Source organism: Oncorhynchus gorbuscha, linkage group LG10 (genome assembly GCF_021184085.1).
Source record: "Oncorhynchus gorbuscha isolate QuinsamMale2020 ecotype Even-year linkage group LG10, OgorEven_v1.0, whole genome shotgun sequence".
NCBI classification, from domain to species: domain Eukaryota; kingdom Metazoa; phylum Chordata; class Actinopteri; order Salmoniformes; family Salmonidae; genus Oncorhynchus; species Oncorhynchus gorbuscha.
The window spans coordinates 67,364,409-67,387,738 of NC_060182.1; the positions used below are offsets into that span (position 1 = coordinate 67,364,409).

At 43.8% G+C, this 23,330-nt stretch overlaps 1 protein-coding gene across 3 annotated transcripts in view; it reads right to left on the minus strand.

Annotated features, from left to right (window-relative positions):
* Nucleotides 1-23,330, minus strand: part of LOC124046392 (TOG array regulator of axonemal microtubules protein 1-like) — a 37,443-nt gene that overhangs the window by 7,212 nt on the left and 6,901 nt on the right. For 2 of the 3 annotated variants that reach the window (XM_046366720.1, XM_046366722.1), the window contains exons 2-14: nucleotides 19,253-19,319; nucleotides 7,181-7,309; nucleotides 6,850-7,092; nucleotides 6,463-6,752; nucleotides 5,691-5,908; nucleotides 5,413-5,513; nucleotides 5,161-5,322; nucleotides 4,963-5,028; nucleotides 3,845-4,014; nucleotides 3,512-3,683; nucleotides 3,138-3,389; nucleotides 546-669; nucleotides 226-331 (exon numbers count right to left, since the gene is read on the minus strand). In XM_046366720.1, the coding sequence (XP_046222676.1) occupies nucleotides 226-331; nucleotides 546-669; nucleotides 3,138-3,389; nucleotides 3,512-3,683; nucleotides 3,845-4,014; nucleotides 4,963-5,028; nucleotides 5,161-5,322; nucleotides 5,413-5,513; nucleotides 5,691-5,908; nucleotides 6,463-6,752; nucleotides 6,850-7,092; nucleotides 7,181-7,309; nucleotides 19,253-19,319 (2,100 nt within the window). The remainder of the gene's footprint in view (nucleotides 1-225; nucleotides 332-545; nucleotides 670-3,137; nucleotides 3,390-3,511; nucleotides 3,684-3,844; nucleotides 4,015-4,962; nucleotides 5,029-5,160; nucleotides 5,323-5,412; nucleotides 5,514-5,690; nucleotides 5,909-6,462; nucleotides 6,753-6,849; nucleotides 7,093-7,180; nucleotides 7,310-19,252; nucleotides 19,320-23,330) is intronic. The other variant, XM_046366721.1, reaches the window with a different exon arrangement.

Consider the following 23,330-nt stretch of genomic DNA (forward strand, 5'->3'; position numbering starts at 1 on the left):
GCCATCTATCTCACCAAAGGCTTGAATGGTCACATTTCCTCATCAGGACGTAGGAAATATCAGTCATCAAACGGCTAGAGTCTACAAGGACCACCCTGTACAGAATTGATTGAGGCTGAGCTTATGATTAGAAGGAAGAAAATAGATTGGATGAGGGTCCCCAGGAAAATGGACTGGACATTAACATTTATTTAAGACTAAAAGAATGAGGAGTCGTGGTCATACCTCTTGGATGAGTGCGAGACAGACGTCATGTAGCCTGTTCCGCAGTACGTCTGAATGGTACAGCGTCAGACCACGGAGAAAGGTCAGGCCCTCAATCTTCTTCTCCCTTCATTAAAACATTTAGAAATAGAAATTGAGAAAATCCAATCCATTGCTTATAGGCAACCAAAAATTATAAATGAACATTTGACGTTGGGTCTGACTAGACAGTATCTATGTATGGGGTTAAACGCTGGCGCTGAGGTTCAGTTGGACCCCAGGAGGTTTAGCGGTTGCTAAAACATCAGCGAATAGGGATCCAAATGAAGAATAAAGCTCACCAGTCGTCTGAGTTGAGGAGTTTGAAGCTCTGTGTCAGTGCTAGCTCAGGTTTAGAGAACGGCTGTAGTTCAGGCTGCTCTGTCAGGTCACTCTTCTGGCTGGGAGTGCCTGGGGACAACTCATCTGGAGGACACAACCACATAATTAAATACAACACAATTATAATGGACTTTTTCCACATGTTGTAATGTTACAGTCTTATTCTATAATGGATTAAATAGTCCCCCCCACCCCACATCAATCTACACACAACAGCCCATAATGATAAATGAATAACAGGTATATAAACTGAATATCACATTTACATAGGTATTCAGACCCTTTACTCAGTACTTTGTTGAAGAACCATTGGCAGCGATTACAGTCTTCTTGGGTATGACGCTAGGTGCCTTTTGGTAAACTCCAATCAGGCTGTCATGTGACTTTTACTGAGGAGTGGCTTCCGTCTGGCCACAACCATAAAGGCCTTATTGGTGAAGTGCTGCAGAGATGGTTCTCCAATCTCCACAGAGGAACTCTTTCAGAGTGACTATCGGGTTCTTGGTCACCTCCCTGACCAAGGCCTTTCTTCTTTCTTCTTTGCTCAGTTTGGCCGGGCGTCCAGCTCTAGGAAGAGTCTTGGTGGTTCCAAACTTCTTCCATTTAAGAATGATGGAGGCCACTGTCTTCTTGGGAACCTTCAATGCTGCAGAAATGTATTGGTGCCCTTCCCCAAATCTGTGCCTCAACACAATCAAGTCTTGGAGCTCTACAGACAATTCCTTCGACCTCATGGCTTGGTTTTTGACATGCAGGTAAACATCTCAAGGATGATCAATGGAAACAGGATGCACCTGAGCTCAATTTCGAGTCTCATAGCAAAGGGTCTGAATACTTATTGTAAATAAGGTATCTGTTTTTTATTTTCCAAAAACCTGTTTTTGACTTGTCATTATGGGGTATTGTGTGTAGAATTATTTTCATTTAATCAATTTTAGAATGCTTTAATGTAACAAAATGTGGAAAAAGTCAAGGGGTCTGAATACTTTCCGAATGCACTGTAAATACTTTTATTTAACTAGGCAAGTCAGTTAAGAACAAATTCTTATTTACAATGACGGCCTACCCCAGTCAAACCCTCCCCTAACCCGTAAGACGCTGGGCCAATTGACTCCCGTTCGCAGCCGGTTGTGATACAGCCCGGGATCGAACCAGGGTCTATAGTGACGCCTTAGACCGCTGCGCCACTCGAGAGCAATATCTACAGTTCCTTCAGAAAGTATTCACACCCCTTGACTTATTCCACACTTTTGTTGTGTTACAGCCTGGATTCAAAATGGATTAAATTGAATTATACACTTAATAGCCCATAATGACAAAGTGAAAACATGTTTTTAGAAATGTTTGCACATTTATTGAAAATGAAATACAGAAATATCTAAGTTGCATAAGTATTCACACCCCGAGTAAATACTTTGTAGAAGCACCATTGGCAGCGATTACAGCTTTGTCTTACTGGTTAAGTCTCTAAGAGCTTTTGATACCTGGATTGTACAATATTTTAAAAATTATTCAAGCTCTGTCAAGTTGGTTGTTGATCATTGTCATGTTCATTCAAAGTCATCTTGGTGAGCAACTCCAGTGTGTATTTGGCTTTGTGCTTTAGGTTAGTGTCCTGCTGAAAGGTGAATTTGTCTCCCAGTGTCTGTTGGAAAGCAGACAACCAGGTTTTCCTGTAGGATTTTGCCTGTGCTTAGCTCTATTCCATTTATTTTTATCCTAAAACAAAACTCCCTAGTCCTTGCCGATGACAAGCATACCCATAACATGATGCAGTCACCACCATAATTGTAAATGTGAAGAGTGTTACTCCGTGATGTGTTGGATTTGCCCCAAACATAACGCTTCAGGACATACAGTAAAGTAAATTTCTTTGCCACAGTTTTGTTATTTTAGTGCCTTATTGCAAACAGAAACAACATATTTAGGCTTGCCATAACAAAGTGGTTGAATACTTATTGACCAAAGACATTTCAGCTTTTCATTTTTAATTAACTAACTTCTAAAAAACATATTTCCACTTTGACATTATAGGGTAATGTGTGCAGGCCAGTGACACAACATTGGCGGTAACACAACAAAACGTGGAAAGAATTATGGGGTGTGAATACTTTCTGAAGGCACTGTAAGCCACAACAGTGACAACAACACACAGCTGAGTGTTACATTATCCCTCTATTGTTACATTACAGTCACTGGCTAAATGAAGCAGCGTGCGTGGCAGGAGACGTATTAATAGAAGCTGTGAAAACAAAGCTTTTGCACTCCATTATCTAAGAGAACATCTAGTCTACTGTTGCCAAGCTCGGCTACTGTTGGAGCTGTGACAGGCTAATTAGTAGTGCACTAAACCTCTTTAGAGTGACATATGATGTGTTGACTGATTCATCTACCCACCATGTTAAAAAAGTACCATTAAGTTGCTCTACTGAATGAGATGTCACAGAACATACAGTTCGGTATTTAATGCTATGATGAAAAACAGTGTGGCGCCACCTTATAACTGCAAAGAGGTAGAGATTATATGATGACTGCCAGACTGTTCTGCTGACCTGAGCTGTGTGAGAGGGATGACCGTGTATTGCTGAAACTGGGAGCCCTCCTCAGGCGGGCCATGGTGCTCCTGGGGTTGGGTGGGACCGTGGGGGGGCTAGGCTGGTGGGGAGGACTGAAACATTTAATAGGGCTCTGGGGTCCCTGGGGGCTGGCAGGGCTGGTTGGACACTCGTCTGGTAAAGAGTCAGCCTTGGTGGATGTCACTATGCTACTGTTCAGATGCAAGTCTGTTAGGCGAAGAACAAACACTGTAGAGATGAACCACAAGCACATGACAACATTTGGCAACATTACAAAAGCCAGTGTATCAAGGGAAACCCTGTACTAGGTTTATGAATAGTATTGGAGGGTTAAGGAAAATACATTGGACCTTTGGAAATGGCTGCTGTATCCTCTGTAGCCACTTCATTTTGCCCCTGTCTGAGGCGCAGGCGCATCCTGTCAGCTTTCTGACGATCTCCCAGGGCAGGCTGGCCCTCCTGCTGCGCCAATCCTTGCTGCCTCATCTTGTTCCGCGCAAACCTAGACGTTCTCACCTTTTCCTGCAGACAAACACACAGCACTCCAGCCAAATACATGTCACAGGTGTAACTAACTGGTAGCAGTGGTAGAGGGACATTTTCTCTCAGTCTGTAATACCAAATGGGAAATGTAGTCGCAGAGGTTGTTGGTGGTGTATGTACAGTATGGTGGATCTGCTCACCCTGTCCTCCTCTGCGTCTGGGCTGTCGTCGGGGTCCAGGTGGTGGCTGAGGACAGCATGGCTGTAGATGCCAGTTGGAGGGTCACTGTGCAGCCTGGTCATACAGTCGCCCTGCTCCATCGACATGGCAACGCTTGGACGGCTGGACAGAATCACCAAGCCAAACACTCCTGCAGAGGGGGGAAGTGAGGAAGATTCAAGAGCGCTCAGCAAAGTTCCATATGACTACATGGAACTCTATTCGACATCAAGTAACTCACGCAAGCAGTAAAATCTGATTTAAAAAACTAAAAATACACCTTATGGAACAGTGAAGAGACACAGGCACAGACATGTGATAACATATGCACTATACACACACGTACACATGGATTTTGTGTTGTAGTCGAGTAGTGGACTGAGGGCACACACTTAATGTGTTGTGAAATCTGAAATGTAATATAGTGTTTTTAATTGCATGTAACTGCCTTAATACGTCTGGAACCCATAAAGAGTCGCTGTTGCCTTGGCACTACCTAGTGGGGATCCATAATAAAAACAAAGTTGAAACCTTGAGCAGTACAATGTATTTATATAGCTACAGAATACTGTAAGCAGTGATGACTACCAAAATATGCTGCACTCTCTCCTCTGCAATTCATTCCATCTGTTACTGTGCCAAAGCTAAGTGTATTGCCAACTACAAGACTTAATCCAAACAATTATTTGACTGGGCCCGAATACTGTGTGGCCCCCAGGCAGGGCCATGCATGTCAGCAATCACGTTTTCAAGATCTAGAACTTTCAAATTATAGAAATACAGCCAGTATGATCCATTTTGCATCATATTCTACATTTGAGTCATTTTATATGATGCAAAATGCATCATACCGGCTGTATTTCTGTATTTTGAAAGTTATATATCTTTAAAACTTGATTGCTGATATGGAAAACATTTTGGGACTATATCAACAATGGACTAATGAAGCAAATACCAAAATATGTTTTTTGGGTGGAGGTTTCCTTTAAACACAGCCCTGAGCCAGAACACCATGACCTAAGAACACAGTATTGGACATCATGGACATCTGAACAATGGCACAGAGTCGTAAAATAAAAGGAGACAGTTAAGGACTGACCTCTGCCAACCACACCTTCAGGCATGTCAGTGAGTGGTGAGTTCCTGTTGCTGTAGATCTGGGACCCTGAGGAACAGAGAAGAATATCATATTTATTTTTAAACAAGCCACTGAAACATATGGAAAACATAGAAAAATACCCATAATTCAAAGAGAGTAATATGCCTTAATGGAGCAGACCTCCTTGCAGTGACTGACCTTTGGCAGACCTCAGGGCTTCGACTGGCTCCCGGAGGGCTGGTCTAGTTGGGGGTGGAGAGTATTCTCGAGTCCGGTCCTCTTCCTCAGGTTCCATAGGTCCATTCGAGTACGGGACTCTTTGACCAATCACACTTACTTCAGGTATGATTTTATCAAAGCCTAGTGAAGAAAACACACAAACACACTATTACAGCAACAGAAACAACACTAATCAGAGAGATCCTTTTATACGTCAAATCCTCACTGTACCTTGAAGGGCACTGGCGTCCATGGAGACAGAAGACCTCAGCTTAGCAGAAGGCAGTCTAGCAATGTGAGGCTTTGCTGAAGAGGAGGCATAACTCCCAGGGCTGCTGACAGAGGTCAGAGGTGATTCACCAGAAGGGATATCATATCTATCAGACCTTGGTGTGTGTCTACTTGAAGGCGTGAATATCATAGCTTGACCCCTTTGCCCCCCCATTATTCTTGAAATTGGATCTCATTTGGTTCAACTTACAGCCTACTTAGAATCTAGTGGAATGTACCTGGTTTTGGTGCTGTTGAGGGTAGAGTTTGGGGGTGAGTAGACGCTCTTGCTAGCTGGGCTGGTGACAGTGGGGGAGGTTTGAGAGGGGGAGTCCAGAGCCAGCTCCAGTTTCATGGCTGAGTCAGGGCTATCTGGGTCATGATCTGAGCCACTCAGACTCACCTTGGCCTTCTTCTTAGCTGCACTGCAGCGCAGGGAGCGCAGAGAGTTCAGCATCTGTAAATAACAACAACAACACATTAGCTCATCAGTAACCTGAGAGCAAGGTGAGAGTGTGCTGTGAATACAGATACTATTTTATGCAGGGGTGTATATCCATGACAACTTAGATATCAAGTCTCTTTACCCAGCACTAACATTACCACACAGATACTTAGTCCCAAATATGACCCATTTCACCACCGCTGCACTAATAAAGGGAAAACATGATCCACATTCCATCTTCCAGCACTGAGGTATCCAGAGTTATGGGTACTGCTATGAATAAATCTCTGATGGCAAGATGGCAGCTTTCAGACAGTGTCCTAGCTACATTCAGCTGGAGACTTCACTATGTGGTTTGAGCGTTGGACTACTAACCGAAAGGTTGCAAGATCGAATCCCCGAGCCGACGAGGTAAAAATCTGTCGTTCTGCCCCTGAACAAGGCAGTTAACCTACTGTTCCTAGGCCGTCATTGAAAATAAGAATTTGTTCTTAACTGACTTGCCTAGTTAAATAAAGGTTCAATAAAATAAAAAGCAGAGCCGTGTGTAAAACAGTGATCCTTACCTCCTGCCGGTCCAGATCGTCATCTTCCTGATCTTGGTCCTGCAGGCTGAGTTGATCCAGGTCCAGGTTCCTCTCAGAGAGGTGGTCCTGCAGGCTGGATGGAGCTGGAGGATTGAACTGCTGGCCATTCTGAGACTGGCCCCGCTCTGGCAGGGGAAGGCCTGGAGACCGGGAAACAGGCAACACGGTCCGCATCCCACTCAGAGCCTGCCGGAAAGACGAGGCGGACGATGAGCTCACCAGAGAGGCACGGAGAGGCCGTGGAGAACACCTGCTGGATGAGAAGTCACCTGTGGGGACAAAGAGCGCACTCAACAATATGCCTCAACTAAATAACATGATGACTAGGATCTACCCAATAATATGCAGTAGATACCAGACCCATACTTGATATGTCTTTCCAGGAGCTGGGGTCTAGTCTGTGGGGGCTGCTCTCTCTCTTGTTGGGCCAGGTGTTGGACATAGACAGTGAGGATTCAGCGTGACGGCGGGACAGTGTTGGGGTCGGCAGGCCCCCGGGGAGTGGAGCCAGAGGGTAGGAGGGCAGTAGGAAGGTGCCCTGGGCCGAAGGGAGGGAGAACGTGCGCTCAACGCCGGGGGTCCCAGGGAGGAGACGGGCCTTGTGTACCACTGCAACACAAAGATCCTTCAGTTACCTTTCAATGAAACTGTGTTCTGTAGAAGGCACATAGGCTGAGCAGAGTAAAGACTTCCTCACCTCCCTCTGTATCAGAGAAGTTGGTCGATTTGAAGATGTCAGGGTCCAAGTCAAGGCTCCCACTCCTTCTCAATCGTCCGGGGGATTCCCTCCTTCTAGAGGACAGGGGCTTATTGGGCTCTGCAGAACCTGGAGGACAACAAATCAGCTATTACTGTACCTCATAACCATTATCTATTCTCTATCAATACAGTATGATGACTTATTGTTGGTGGCTTCAGCAACTCATGTTAAGCTTCAAAGAGATACGGTCAGCTAAAGCGGAGGTCAGGCTAACCTGTGAGCCCAGTGACTGACAGGGGAATGTAAACTGATCCAAGTTTGTTTGATTTGATAAATGATTCAGTCTAGGTTTAATACCTTTGGCTAAGTCAGAGTTTAGTTAAACCATGCATTGACAACCCCATTTTTTTCAGTAACGATGGGAAACAGCTTTCATGAGAGAGCAGCATAAGGGCGGGGGAGATTTATTCGAGACTATTTGTTCATACTGGGTGGTAAAAGTTTCTGGCGTGTTCTGCGGCCTCCAGAAAAAAAAGAGTCAAGTCCAGTCTTGCCTGTGAGCACAGGCTGCTCTTTTAAATATTGGCTACATAGCGGTTCGCACACACTCCCACCACTAAACACTCCCACACACAATTCAGCATAGAATCTAGCAGTTTCTGTATTCCACTGCATGCTGTAAAAGCAGAAAACAGAGCATAATTATTGAACATTTTTATAGGCTACTTCAGCAAAGTCTTGTACAATATTTTGGTACATGGACTCAATTCAAATTCCCAATGCACCTGATACAATTGTAGTCTTCACATAGAGGATTACATTCAGAATTGTGTTAAGATTACATGTGTACCGGTAGTCAAGGCAGTGGAGGTGGGGATAAGTTATATCAGAGCAGTACTTATTATGTCCAAATCAACCAATCATACATTCCATACCCCTAAAGTGTCTTGTATCTTATTCTCCTGTCACAGGTTTCCTCACTGTAAGGTATCTTGATAAAAGTTGCACACCAAGATACTAGCAATTTAATACCTAACATCGCTAGCATCCCCGCTTGAGAAGAGACCATGTTCATGACACAGTATCTGCTGTAATATCTCAGTTGGCTTCCCCACCTAGTCTGGTCCTTTCCTTCCTTTGAGAGCTTTTCTCCTGGCCACCCTTCCAGAGTGGGCCAAGTCAACAGTGGGCTAGTTGACTGCAATGGGAAGGAAGCCTCTGACAGGTTGGTGGACGTGCCCACAAACCAACTGTGACTGAAAAGTGGAGGAATTTTAATAAATCATTGTAGCCAACTCTATTGCTTTCATCCACTTTACTGGCCTTCCTCCCTCACAATTAATAGCTCATATATTCTCCTTTGTCTACAGTGAACAAAAATGTATGTATTTGATCACATTGGGTCCATTAGAAAATGTTTAGAAAATGTTTAATTTGAACCCGGACCTCGGTCTGAAAACAGTCGACGTAGTTGCATGTGATTGAACTCTACATTGTAGCTGATCCCATCATATAGCTTAGGGCTAGTGTGTGCCAGATTAACCTCACCAGCTGACAGTGATTATTCCCTGTAATAAATTCTGCATCAGCCCATCAAAGATTTTAGACATTATATCCACCAACCAATTGCATTTCTTAAAGGTCCAACGCAGCTGTTTTTATCTCAATATTACACTGAACAAAAATTAAATGCAATATGCAACAAGTTAAAAGATTTTACTGAGTTACAGTTCATATAAGAAATTCAGTCCATTGAAATAAATGAATTAGGCCTTAATCTATGGATTTCACATGACTGGGAATACATATATGCATCTGTTGGTCACAGATACCTTAAAAAAAATAAAAAAATAAAAAAGTAGGATCAGTCAGTATCTGGTGTGACCACCATTTGCCTCATGCAGGGCGACACATCTCCTTCGCGTAGAGTTGATCAGGATGTTGATTGTGGCCTGAGGAATGTTGTCCCACTCCTCTTCAATGGCTGTGCAAAGTTGCTGGATATTGGTGTAAACTGGAACACTGTCGTACACATCGATCCAGAGCATCCCAAACATGCTCAATGGGTGACATGTCTGGTTGGTATGCAAGCAATGGAATTGTGTGCAGATCCTTGCAACATGAGGCTGTGCATTATCATGCTGAAACATGAGGGGATGGCGGCGGATGAATCGCAAGACAATGGGCCTCAGGATCTCATCACGGTATCTATGTGCATTCAAACTGGCATTGATAAAATGCAATTGTGTTCATTGTCCGTAGCTTATTCCTGCCCATGTCATAACCCCACCGCCACCATGATTTGATTTGATGGGGCACTCTGTTCACAACATTGACATCAGCAAACAACTCGCCCACATCTGCCGGTACAGTTGAAACTGGGATTCATTCAACAGCACAATTCTCCAGCGGGCCAGTGGCCATCGAAGGACAGCATTTCCCCACTGAAGTCGGTTACGATGTCTAACTGCAGTCAGGTCAAGTCCCTGGTGAGGACAAAGAGCACGCAAATGAGCTTACGTGAGACGGTTTCTGACAGTTTGTGCATAAATTCTTTGGTTGTCCGGGTGCCTGGTCTCAGACGATCCCGCAGGTGGAGAAGACGGACGTGGAGGTCCTGGGCTGTCGTGGATACACCAGGTCTGTGGTTGTGGGGCCGGTTGGATTCTAAAATGACGTTGCGGCTTATGGTTGAGAAATTAACATTTAATTATCTGGCAATAGCTCTGCTGGACGTTCCTGTAGTCAGCAAGCATGCCAATTGCATGCTCTCTCAAAACTTGAGCCATCTAGGCCTCCCGAGTGGCGCAGTGGTCTAAGACACTGCATTGCCACTAGAGATCCTGGTCCAAGTCCAGGCTCTGGCGCAGCCGGCCGCAACCGGAAGACCCATGGGGCGGCGCACAATTGGCCCAGCGCCGTTAAGGGAGGGTTTGGCCGGCAGGGAAGGTCTTGTCCCAATGAGGACTAGAGAGGTCTGTGGCGGGCCGGGTGCAATGCATGCTGACACGGTCGCCAGGTGTATGGTGTTTCCTCCGACACATTGGTGTGGCTGGCTTCTGGGTTAAGCGGTTGTTGTGTGTCAAGAAGCAGAGCAGCTTGGCTGGGCTGTGTTTCAGAGGACGCACGAGTCGTGACCTTCGCCTCTCCCGAGTCTGTATGAGAGTTGCAGCGATGGGACAAGACTAACTACCAATGGGATACAATGAAATTGAGGAGAAAAAGGGTAAAAAAAAAACGAAAATAAAAAAACTTGACATCTATGGTTGTGCTGTGTGACAAAACATTTTAGAGTGGCCTTTTATTGTCCCCAGCAGAAGGTGCACCTGTGTAATGATCATGCCGTTTAATCATCTTCTTCATATGCCACACCTGTCAGGTGGATGGATTATCTTGACAAAGTAGAAAATCTCACTAACAGGGATGTAAACAAATTTGTGCACAAAATTTGGGAGAAATACGCTTTTTGTGAGTATGGAACATTTCAGGGATCTTTTATTTCAGCTCATGAAGCATGGGACCAACACTTTACATGTTGCATTTATATTTTTGTTCAGTGTAAATCATTTTTGGGTAACAATTTAGTTCGTACCTTACTCTGTTTTCCATCAAAATTGTAAAAATAAACAAAAATAGGTTCTTAGCAAAGAGCAAATTCTCAGGCAATAATTTTATAGGACTGGCAGAGTGTCTGAGTGGGGAGGGGAAAACTGAAAACGAGCTGTTATTGGCATAGAAGTTTGGAACTCTTTCTTATTGGTCTATTAACTAATTTACTGCATGGTATGTCACCAGGCAGGCCAAAACTCCACCCCACCAACTCTAACTGTTATTTCCCAGTTCATGATTCCAAGATGGGAGTAACATTGCATGTCCTGTCTACGTCCGTGTTTGGTGTGTTCCCTGTGCGGTTTTGCTTTGTTGATCTAGTCTATATCTGTGTCTTATTTACAATTGTTGTTTTGAGCCTACCCTTTGAAGCCCAGCTTTACATCTAGGCTATATTAATATGCAAATGTTTTATGCAGGCCCTGGAGATGGGAGTGTGTGCTAGTGGGTCATTTGTATGTTCTGAATTGTTAATAAAATATCAAATTAAATAAAAAATAATAATAACATGCAAAGATTTACAAACAATATAGCTCTCCGCCCGTCTTCCCTCCCTTGCCGGCCTGCAGTAGATCTGCTCCTATGGGTCCGAGTTTCCCTGTTTTCTCCTGACTGATCACCGGTGACTTCTTTGTTGCTTCTCCGCTGAGCCCTCGCCTATCCAGGCCTTCGGTGTCCTGGTGTCTCCTCCACTGTTCCTTTGCCAATGACAAACTCTGTTGCGTTGCTGAGTCTCCTCCGTCCATCTCCCCTGGGCGTCGGTGCTTCTACACTGATTCTACGCTGACAAGTGCCACAGATCCCCGGTGTCTCCCAGAGCTTTCCCCGCTGACTCGCCGTGGCTGTACTGTTCTTCTATGTTTGTCAGATTGTCTCCTCGTTGATACACCGGAGCGCTACGAGCCTTTCTCAACCCTGAGCCCCAGGCCTGGATCCCTTCGCAGCGGGGCTACATCTCATACCCACCATCTACAGCTGATCACTAGGAGTGCTCGCAATCTGCATCGGTGCCCATATTTGGAGCAGTGGCATTTTAGTCTCTCTGCAATGAAGTGTCATTTATGGCTTTTCCTCTTGTTTTAATGTAACGTCTGTTAATGCCACATTGCATCCCGTCCAGCTCCTCGGGCCAGTCCCTCTCTCTCCCCGGGGTGAAACATCGATGCGTCTCATCTCCTCATCTAGGGATGTTATTTCATTCATGGCAACTCTAGGGACTGTATGTTTGGGATATTCTCTATGTTACCCCGATGTCTGCTTGTCTGCTAATGAAACAGTTTGGCCAAACGCTTTCCATTAAGCCTATCATGAATTTCCTCTCATGCGCACGGCAGCCTGAGAGCGCCGATAACAGTCATGACCTTACCATATTACTGTTAATGGTTTCTGGTAATGTACATTCAAACCCTGACCCTGACATTTCCTCTGTTAACAACTCTATCATGCCTGATGCTAATAGCGTAACTTTTGAAGGCTTCTGTAATTGCAAAAGCCTCGGATTTATGCATATGAACATCCGGAGTCTCCTCCCCAAACTTGATGAGCTGAAAACATTAGTGCACACGACCACCCCTAATGTCCTGGCCATCTCCGAATCACGGCTCAGGAAATCTGTTACAAACTCTGATGTTTTCATTCCAGGCTATAATATATTCTGCCAGGACAGGTCCTCCAAGGGAGGAGGGGTTTCCATCTATTGGAAGGATAGTCTGCAGTGCTCTGTCATTCTATATAAGTCTGTGCCCAAACAGTTTGAGCTGCTGCTGTTAAACATCAAACTCTCAAAGTACCTCTCTCTCACTGTTGCTGTCTGTTCAAATCAAATTGTATTGGTCGCATACACATATTTAGCAGATGTTATTGCGGGTGTAGCGAAATGCTTGCAAAAAATCTAAATGGCCATTCCAAATTTCAACGATATAATCGTACCTGAATGCTCACTCAAACTTCACTACGTGAAGCCAATAAGACAATTGAGATATTGAGTCTGTTATCTCGAACCATCTCTGTGACAAGGTGCCACTGCTGGGATCTCTCCCCTACGGATCTTTAAGCGCATAGCCTATACCTTTGTTGCGACTTTGTGGCTACAGTTCAGAAGCCCAAGTAGGCTACTCTATTATAGAACAGTTTCAACTGTTCTGCCTGAGGCTATGGAGCCCTGACCTGTTCACCGGACGTGCTACATGTCCCAGACCTGCTGTTTTCAACTCTCTAGAGACAGCCGGAGCGGTAGAGATACTCTGACTGATCGGCTATGAAAAGCCAACTGACATTTACTCCTGAGGTGCTGACTTGTTGCACCCTTGACAACCACTGTGAGTATTATTATTTGACCCTGCTGGTCCTCTATGAACATTAGAACATCTTGGCCATGTTCTGTTACAATCTCCACCCGGCACAGCCAGAAGAGGACTGGCCACCCCTCATAGCCTGGTTCCTCTCTAGGTTTCTTCCTAGGTTCCTGCCTTTTCTAGGGAGGTTTTCCTAGCCACTGTGCTTCTACACCTGCATTGCTTGCTGTTTAGGGTTTTAGGCTGGGTTTCTGTACAGCACTTTGAGATATCAGCTGATGCAAGAAGGGCTTTATAAATACATTCGATTAAATTTGATTTGATATAACAAAAAAGGGAGATGGCCGGTGTTTCACCACTACAAACAAACGTCTGCCACTGTCTGACTGACAGCTGGGTGTTTCAGTATCTGAGAGAATGAAAACGAGGAGATTAGTAGATTGACTTCCCTGATGAGGCGATCTGGGAGTAAGCACAGTGTAGAGAGGGGTTTTCCCAAGCAACATAGAACGAGAAAATGCTTTGAAAACTCATCTTTTTCTGTCTAATGTGGATCATGTAATAGATGTTCATCAAACCCTCTATCGACGTACAGTAGGCCGACATTTTCCAAAACTGACCTCAACTTGAAATTCATTAGAATACAGCTCTGAGATGACAAACTCACATATTGCAATGCCACAGTAGTGATGGGGGGGGGGGGATATCCAAATAGCCATCCCTTTCAATGGCCAATAGGGTGCATAGGAACACAACGGTTTCAAAATAAGAGGCACTTCCTGATTGGATTTTCCTCAGGGTTTCGCCTGCAATATCAGTTCTGTTATACTCACAGACAATATTTTGACAGTTTTAGAAACTTTATAGAGTGTTTTCTATCCTAAGCTGTCAATTATATGCATATTCTAGCATCTGGTCCTGAGAAATAGGCAGTTTACTTTGGGAACATTATTTTTCCAAAAATAAAACTACTGCCCCCTAGTTTCAAGAGGTTAATATGGCCGAATCCGGAAACTATCATCTGGAAAACAAGAAGTTTATTCTTTCAGTGAAATACGGAACCATTCAGTATTTTATCTAAGGGGTGGCATCCATACGTCTAAATATTCCTGTTGCATTGCACAACCTTCAATGTTATGTTATAATTAAGTAATATTCTGGCAAATTAGGCGCCCAATCTGTTGCATATACACTGACTGCGTGCAATGAACGCAAGAGAAGTGACACAATTTCACCTGGTTAATATTGCCTGCTAACCTGGATTTCTTTTAGATAAATATGCAGGTTTATATACTTCTGTGTATTGATTTTAAGAAAGACATTGATGTATATGGTTAGGTACACATTGGAGCAATGATACGCACCGCATCGATTATATGCAACGCAGGACACGCTAGATAAACTAGTAATATCATCAACCATGTGTAGTTAACTAGTGATTATGATTGATTGATTGTTTTTTATAAGATAAGTTTAATGCTAGCTAGTAACTTACCTTGGCTTACTGCATTCGTGTAACAGGCAGTCTCCTCGTGGAGTACAATGTAATCAGGTGGTTAGAGCGTTGGACGAGTTAACTGTAAGGTTGCAAGATTGAATCCCCCGAGCTGACAAGGTAAAAATCCGTCATTGAAAATAAGAATGTGTTCTTAACTGACTTGCCTAGTTAAATAAAGATTAAATAAAGGTGTAAAAAAATATCGGCCAAATCGGTGTCCAAAAATACAGATTTCCGATTGTTATGAAAACTTGAAATCGTCCCTAATTAATCGGCCATTCCGATTAATCGGTCGACCTCTACTATGCACATAGGGTAGCAGCCTCTAAGGTGAAGGGTTGAGTAACCGGGTGGTAGCCGGCTAGTGACAGTGACTAAGTTCCTCCTCAGAGTTTGTGTTATTGGGTGACCTCCCAACTCTGTACAACTCCAGCTGTATGATTTAAACCTCCCCCAGATTTTACAGGCTCACAATAGATACAAGCCCAAGTCTGCAGATAATGGCACACTCATAGATGTTATTCTCACTGATATGCCTGCTAAGTACTCCTCTGCAGTTTTCTGCCAAGGCCATAGTGACTACTGTTGAATTGTCCACAACGGTACCAATGTTAAACGCCCCTCTCTGATTATTGTCAAACATCTGTTCAAGCACTTTAATGGGCAGGCCTTGATACATGACCTGGCATCTGTACACAGGCCCAGAACTGACCTTATCACTTGTGTTGAGGACACTTGGTGCCATTTTAAAACCTCTTTCCTCACAGTCCTTAATAAATATGCTCCTCTTAAGAAGGTTAGAACCAAAATTGCTACAGCTTCTGGTTTAGTGCTGAACTGTCGGAGCTGATCCAGTGAAAACACCTGCTCTGGCATAAAGCAAAGACCTCCACGGACCCTTCTGACTCGCAACTCTTTAGGGAAGCAAGGAACAAGAGCACTCAATCAATCAGAAAAGCAAAATCAGGATATTACAAAAAACTATTAGTTGCCTGTGGTTCTGACCCTAACAAGTTCTGGAACACTGAAAACCATGGAAGATGACCATTCAACCTCTCAGCTGCCTTCTGCACTCAACTTTGAGAACAATATCACCTCTGATAAAGTCAGAAGGGTTGAGAGTTTCAACAAGCACTTTGTCAGGGTTGGCCACACATTTTAACCATGTCTGCTGCGAGCCATGCTTCCCCCAGTAGTGTTCTCCCTCAGAGCACCCCCCGTTTCTCCTTCCAGCCAGTACAGAAGAACGAGGTCCTAAAGGAGTCGAGTAATCTGGACAATAATAAAATTAGCTGGGCTCAATGATCTGGGCCCCTTCTTTCTGAATCATCATCTCAGCCCCCATCACTTGCCTCTTCAACCTCACCTTGCAAACATCTGAAGTCCCACAGAATTGGAAAGCTGCTGCCGTCATACCACTCTTCAAAGGGGGCAACAAGGTAGACCCCAACTGTTACAGACCAATCTCCATCTTGCATTGCCTTTCTAGAGTTTTTGAAAGTCTGGTCAACAAACAGTTAACCTGCCACCTTGAGTCCCACAGTGTTCTTTCAGAACAGTCTGCAGTCTGGCTTCAGAACTGTCCGTGGGTGTACCTCTGCAACACTGAAGGTTCTAAACAACATATCTGCTTTTGACAACAAGCAGTATTGTGCGTCTGCTTTTATTGATCTGGCTAAAGCCTTTGATTTGGTTAACCACTGTATCCTGCTCAATAGACTCATCGACCTAGGGTTCTCAGAGAACTGTCTAGCCTGGTTTGAAAACAATTTTTCTGTCCATGTACAATGTGTGAATTCCAAAGGCCTACAGTCCAAACCATTGGCTGTATCTATGGGAGCTCAACAAGGATCGATTCTTGGGCCGACCTTATCCCTGAGTAGATTAACAATGCTGCGCATGCTGCTGGTGACTCCCCCATCCACCTTAATGCCGATGACACTATCTTGTACACAACTGGGCCCTCCTTGAACACCGTGCTGACCACCCTGCAACATAGCTTTAACAACATCCAGCATGCCTTCTCTGACCGAACCTACTCCTCAATACCAAAAAAAAAAATGTATGCTCTTCAACCGGAACCGACCTTAACATGCCTGTCCTCCTAACAATTTCACCCTGAATGGGTCAGAGCTAGAGTATGGTGACACCTATAAATATCTTGGTATATGGCTGGACTGCTCACTCTCATTCCATACCCACTTCCCCCACCTGCAGTCTAAAGTTAAATCCAGACTTGGTTTCCTGTACCCCAACAAAACATCCTTCACCCACTCTGCCAAGCACACCCTTGTAAAAATGACCGTAATGTCAATCCTGGACTATTGCGACGTAGTTTTACAGGCTTGCATCCAAAACCTCCTTCAATAAACTAGACGTAATTTACCAAACTGCCATCTGCTTTGATACCAGTGCCCCCTTCAACACTCATTACTGTGACCTTTACACCCTGGTCAACTGGCCCTTTTTACATACACAATGGCAGACCCACTGGTACCACCCCTTTAGCTCACTCCTCAACATCTCCACTACCAATAGCAACTTTCACTCTGGTAGATACACTATATGTTCAAAAGTATGTGGACACCCCTTCTAATTAGTGGATTCGGCAATTTCAGCCATACCCATTGCTGACAGATGTTTAAAATTGAGCACACAGCCATGCAATCTCCATAGACAAACATTGGCAGGATAATGGCCTTACTGAAGTTCTGAGTGACTCAACATGGCACCGTCATAAGATGCCATCTTTCCAACAAGTCAGTTCATCAAATCTCTGCCCTGATAGAGCTGCCCCGGTCAACTGTAAGTGCACTTATTGTGAAGTGGAAATGTCTAGGAACAACATCGGCTCAGCCACAAAGTGGTAGGCCACACAAGCTCACAGAACGGAACCGCCAAGTGTTGAAGAGCGTAAAAATTGTCTGTCCTTAGTTGCAAAACTCACTACCGGGTTCCAAACTGCCTCTGGAAGCAACGTCAGCACAATAACTGTTCGTCGGGAGCTTCATGAAATGGGTTTTCATGGCCACATAAGTCTAAGATCACCATGCACAATGCCAAGCATCGGCTGGAGTGGAGTAAAGCTTGCCGCTATTGGTGAATCACTCTTCGCCATCTGGCAGTCCAAAGGACAAATCTGGGTTTGGCGGATGACATGAGAATGCTACCTGCCCGAATGCATAGTGCCAAAAGTCAAGTTTGGTGGAGGAGGAATAATGGTCTGGGGCTGTTTTTCATGGTTCGGGTTAGGCCGAATAGTTTGGGGAAGGCTTTCCTGTTTCAGCATGGCAATGTCCCCATGCACAAAGCGAAGTCCATACAGAAATGGTTTATCAAAATGCGCTGAATTAATTGAAGAACATGACAACTCTCTGAATTTATGAACAATTCACAGTACTGTCACTGGCGATCAAAGATATTTACTCTATCATTACTAAATATCAGTGTCATTTGCACATGCAGCCAAGCCGACAAGGTGGCGCAGCGACCCTCTTATTTGGGGAGAAGCCTGGCAGTGACCATATCTTGGTTTTAAATGCTTTGAATGGGTACTTCCAGTTTTTCAAGCATTTCCCAGGATCCTGGGATAAATATGAATTATTCCCGCTATTGAAACTTGGAAGATTTTGGGGAAAATATTCATCCCTAGCCTGCACGTATATGGAAGAGAAGGGTTAGCACAGGGCCTAAATCTGCCAGATTATCTGATGGGAACACACATTTCCCCCTACATTTTCCTACTAGCATTGACTTTGCTGATAGCTACTTTAAAAATGTACTTACTATGCTATCTTAAGATGAATGCACTAACTCTAAGTCGCTCTGAATAAGAGTCTGCTAAATTATTGAAATTGAAATGTGGGAACAGCTAACACATAGCTGCACGTTATCAAACCCCATGTCAGGAATTTTTATTGGCACATTTTGAGGTCCAGGTTAAACAAACATTTTCTAATGTTTGCAAGTTCGGCCCCATTGCTTTCCGAATGAGAACCAAATCAAGGTTTGGTAATAACCAAATGCATTCTCAACAGCTCCTTCTCAAAGCCAGCCTCCACGGCTCCTATTAAGTGTCTACTTATTGAACGCCTACGAATGGCATTGACACTAAACAGCAGGAACATGAAGAGGAGTGACTGACTCCTACATCAACCATGTTTAGAGAATTCACCACCCCCTCACATCAAGGACACCTCCATATATTATCACCATACATTACATAACTCTCAACCTATGCATTCTTGGAGAGAAATCCCTTTTCACACCGGTTTGAGATAGAGAGGACATTTGTTAGGATTTGAAGGGTGAATTATATTCAAGCATGCTATTGTCCATATTAGGCTTTCTTGGTACTTGTCTTGCATACACACTCTCTTTCCAACAATAACAGCAAAATATAAGCAATTAATCCATGGTATTCTACAATCATGAATGATTCTTGTTGTGTGTATGGCACTCTTCTGCCAGGGGGCCTAGCAAATCCATCATGTCAGTGCTCTGAGTGACGTGAAATAGCATGGCTCCTTGACTCTGTGTGATAATCCAATTCAAAGCTGGTATAATCTAGAGCCAGGCTAACTTCGGCACTGACAGCAACTCAACTGCACCTCGTCAGCTTGTGTGGTAGCTCATGATGTATGCAAGAGACAGGAAATGGGCACTTACCAAAACTGGGGACATATGTCTCCGGGCTCAGCTTCCGGGAGAGGGACAAGCAGTCTTCACTGATGACCTGAGGAGATGGAATCAGGGGATAACTATGGTGACAATTATGTCACTGAGCCACAAAACTGGGTAAAGTTCACATGTCAAACATAAACAACTATTTGAAAACAGAGATCCTACCATGGATCAACTGTAATTTCATCCATTGGTATCAACAAAGGCATGTTGCAGCGATTTAGCTCAGACAACAAACGGTGTGCTCTGGGACTCTGTCAGTGTATAAACCCAAACTTCAATGGCGTCTGTCCTACTTCAATGACATGTACTACTCTCATTAAACTTTCACTATAAAAGGTGTAGCCGGGCATCCCGAGTGCACAGCAGTCTAAGGAACTTCGTCGCAGTGCTTGAGGTGTCAATACAGCCCTGGGTTCGATCTCAGACTATGTCACAGCCGGCCATAACCAGGAAACCCTTGAAGTGGCGAACAACTGGCCCAGCCCTGTCCAAGTTAGGGGAGGGTTTGACCGGCTGGGATTTCCTTGTTCTATCGCGCTCTAGCGACTCATTGTGGCAGGACGGGAGCCTGCAAGCAGATCTCGGTCGCCAGTTGTATACTGTTTCCTCCAACACATTGGTGCGGCTGGCTTCCGGGTTAAGCGAGCAGTGTCAAGAAGCAGTGCGGCTTGGCAGGGTCGTGTTTCGCCTCTCCTGAGTCTAGGGGAGTTGCAGCGATGGGACAAGACTGTAACTACCAATTGGATATCACAAAATTGGAGAGAAAAGGGGGTAAAATATGTAATAAAATGTGTAGCCATGGGACTTTTTCAAGCGTCGCAGTAAAATTGATGATAGGCAGTAGAATGAATGATAGGCAGTTTTCACCTCAGTGCTCACCAAAGCTTCCTTCAGACATGGTGTTAAGATACATCTCACATTAAAGGCAACTCCCATTGTCGTTAGATTTAACCACTGGGATCTTAATCAACGTTAGAGCAGTAAGGCTGCATTTAGACAGGCAGCCCAATTCATATCTTCTTTTCTCTAATTGGTCTTTTGATCAATCCAAAAAATCTGATACAAAAAGATCAGGACCCAGAGTCCCAAAAGCATCTTAAGGCTAAGTTCATCATTAGAACCTTCGTAGGAGCATTGTTAAATCTCCGAGTTGCTTCCCAAAACCATCGTTAGTAAAGTTGCACTTTTAGACAATTGTTGTTTACCAACTGCCTCAGAACAGCTAAGTGGGTCAATAGATGTTTTTTTTGCTTACTTTATACACAGAAGATCTCCACCTAATATAGAATCAAGGTGTTCATTTGTCTGTCTGTGACTGCAGATCACTTCAGAACAAAGTTGCCAATGTCTTTGCAATTGTTACAAACAGCATATCCACAGATGACGCAATCTCTATCGCACTCCACACTGCTCTCTCCCACCTGGATAGGAGGAATACCTATGTGAGAATGTTGTTCATTGACTACAGCTCAGTGTTTTAATACCATTGTGCCCTCCAAGCTCATCACCAAGCTAGGGACCCTAGGACTGAACACCTCCCTCTGCAACTGGATCCTGAAAAATTTTGGCATGGGCCCTCAGATCCTCAAAAAGTGATACAACTGCACCATTGAGAGCATCTTGACTGGCTGCATCACCGCTTGGTATAGCAACTGCTTGGCATCCGACCAAGGTAGTGCATACGGCCCAGGAGACAGACCAAGCTCTATGCCATCCAGGACCTCTATACCAGGCGGTGTGAGAGGAAGACACTAAAAATGGTCAAATACTCCAGCCACCCAAGTCATACACTGTTCTCTCTGCTACCACACGACAGGAAGTACCGATGCACCACGTCAGGAATCAACAGGACCCTGAACAGCTTTTACTCCCAAGCGCTAAGACTGCTAAATAGTTAGTTAAACGGTTAATCAACAGCTACCCGGACTAACTATTTTGACTCATTACATACGCTGCTGTTACTGTTTATCTATCTTGCTTCCTAGTCACTTTATCCCTATCTATATGTACATATCTACCTCAATTACCTCGCACCCCTGCAAATCGACTCTGTATTGGTACTCCGTGTATATATCCTTGTTATCGTTCCTCATTCTGTATTTATTCCCCGTGTTAATATTTTTCTTTATCTTTTTTATTCTCTGCATTGTTGGGAAGAGCCCATAAGTAAGCATTTCACTGTTAGTCTACACCTGTTGTTTACGAAGCATGTGACAAATAACATTTTATTCGATTTTTATTTGATGACTTACCAAATGTGTAATTTTGTGCAGTATTGTTGGGTAAGAATAGACTAAGCCACCTCAGTTACATATCACAATATTATTTTTGGATGATATTATATTGATATTTGACTCCAAGTATCAATTTGTAGAATAATAATAAATACATGAAATCATCTGTACCTGCACCAAAACGGCTGTATTTTTCATTCTATAGCCTGTTCTCCTTTTCAAATAGTGAAGCAAAATGTTTTCAGCATTTATTATTATTATTTTTTAAATGTAGATGAAAGACAAAACAGTACAGATAAAAAAAAAGGTAAAAACTGAGCAGGTGAGGTTGGAAACCCCAAAGGGCTACAGATATAAGTACAACAAAAGGTTACATCAGTTAAACAGAGCATACTAATTATAAATGTACATGATATACTCAGTATACAGTTGAAGTCGGAAGTTTACATACACCTTAGCCAAATACATTTAAACTCAGTTTTTAATCATTCCTGACATTTAATCCTGATAAACATTCCCTGTCTTAGGTCAGTTAGGATCACCACTTTATTTTAAGAATGTGAAAAGTCAGAATAATATTAGAGAGAATGATTTATTTCAGCTTTTATTTCTTTTATCACATTCCCAGTGGGTCAGAAGTTTACATACACTCAATGTATTTGGTAGCATTGCCTTTAAATTGTTTAACTTGGGTCAAACGTTTTGAGTAGCCTTCCACAAGCTTCCCACAATAAGTTGGGTGAATTTGGCCCATTCCTCCTGACAGAGCTGGTGTAACTGAGTCAGGTTTGTGGGCCTCCTTGCTCGCACACGCTTTTTCAGTTCTTCCCACAAATGTTCTATGGGATTGAGGTCAGGGCTTTGTAATGGCCACTCCAATACCTTGACTTTATTGTCCTTAAGCCATAATGCCACAACTTTCGAAGTATGCTTGGGGTCATTGTCCATTTGGAAGACCCATTTGTGACCAAGCTTTAACTTCCTGACTGATGTCTTGAGATGTTGCTTCAATATAGGCACATAATTTCCTTTCATCATGATGCCATCTATTTTGTGAAGTGCACCAGTCCCCTCATGCAGCAAAGCACCCCCACAACATGATGCTGCCACCCCCGTGCTTCACGGTTGGGATGGTGTTCTTCAGCTTGCAAGCCTCCCCTTTTTCCTCCAAACATAACGATGGTCATTATGGCCAAACAGTTCTATTTATTTTTCATCAGATCAGAAGCTATTTTTCCAAAAAAGTACAACCTTTGTCCCCATGTGCAGTTGCAAACCGTAGTCTGGCTTTTTTTTGGTGGTTATGGAGCAGTGGCTTCTTCCTTGCTGAGTGGCCTTTCAGGTTAAGTCGATATAGGACTTGTTTTTCTGTGGATATAGATACCTTTGTACCCATTTCCTCCAGTGTCTTCACAAGGTCCTTTGTCGTTGTTCTGGGATTGATTTGCACTTTTTGCACCAAAGTACATTCATCTCCAGGAGACAGAATGCCTAACCTTCCTGAGCGGTATGACGGTTGCGTGGTCCCATGGTGTTTATACATGCGTACTATTGTTTATACAGATGAACGTGGTACCTTCAGATGTTTGGAAATTGCTCCCAAGGATGAACCAGACTTGTGGAGGTCTATCATTTTCTTCTGAAGTCTTGTCGGATTTCTTTTGATTTTCCCATGATGTCAAGCAAAGAGGCACCGAGTTTGAAGGTAGGCCTTGAAACACATCAACACGTCCATCTCCAATTGACTCAAATTATGTCAATTAGCCTATCAGAAGCTTCTAAAGCCATGACATAATTTTCTGGAAGTTTCCAAGCTGTTTAAAGGC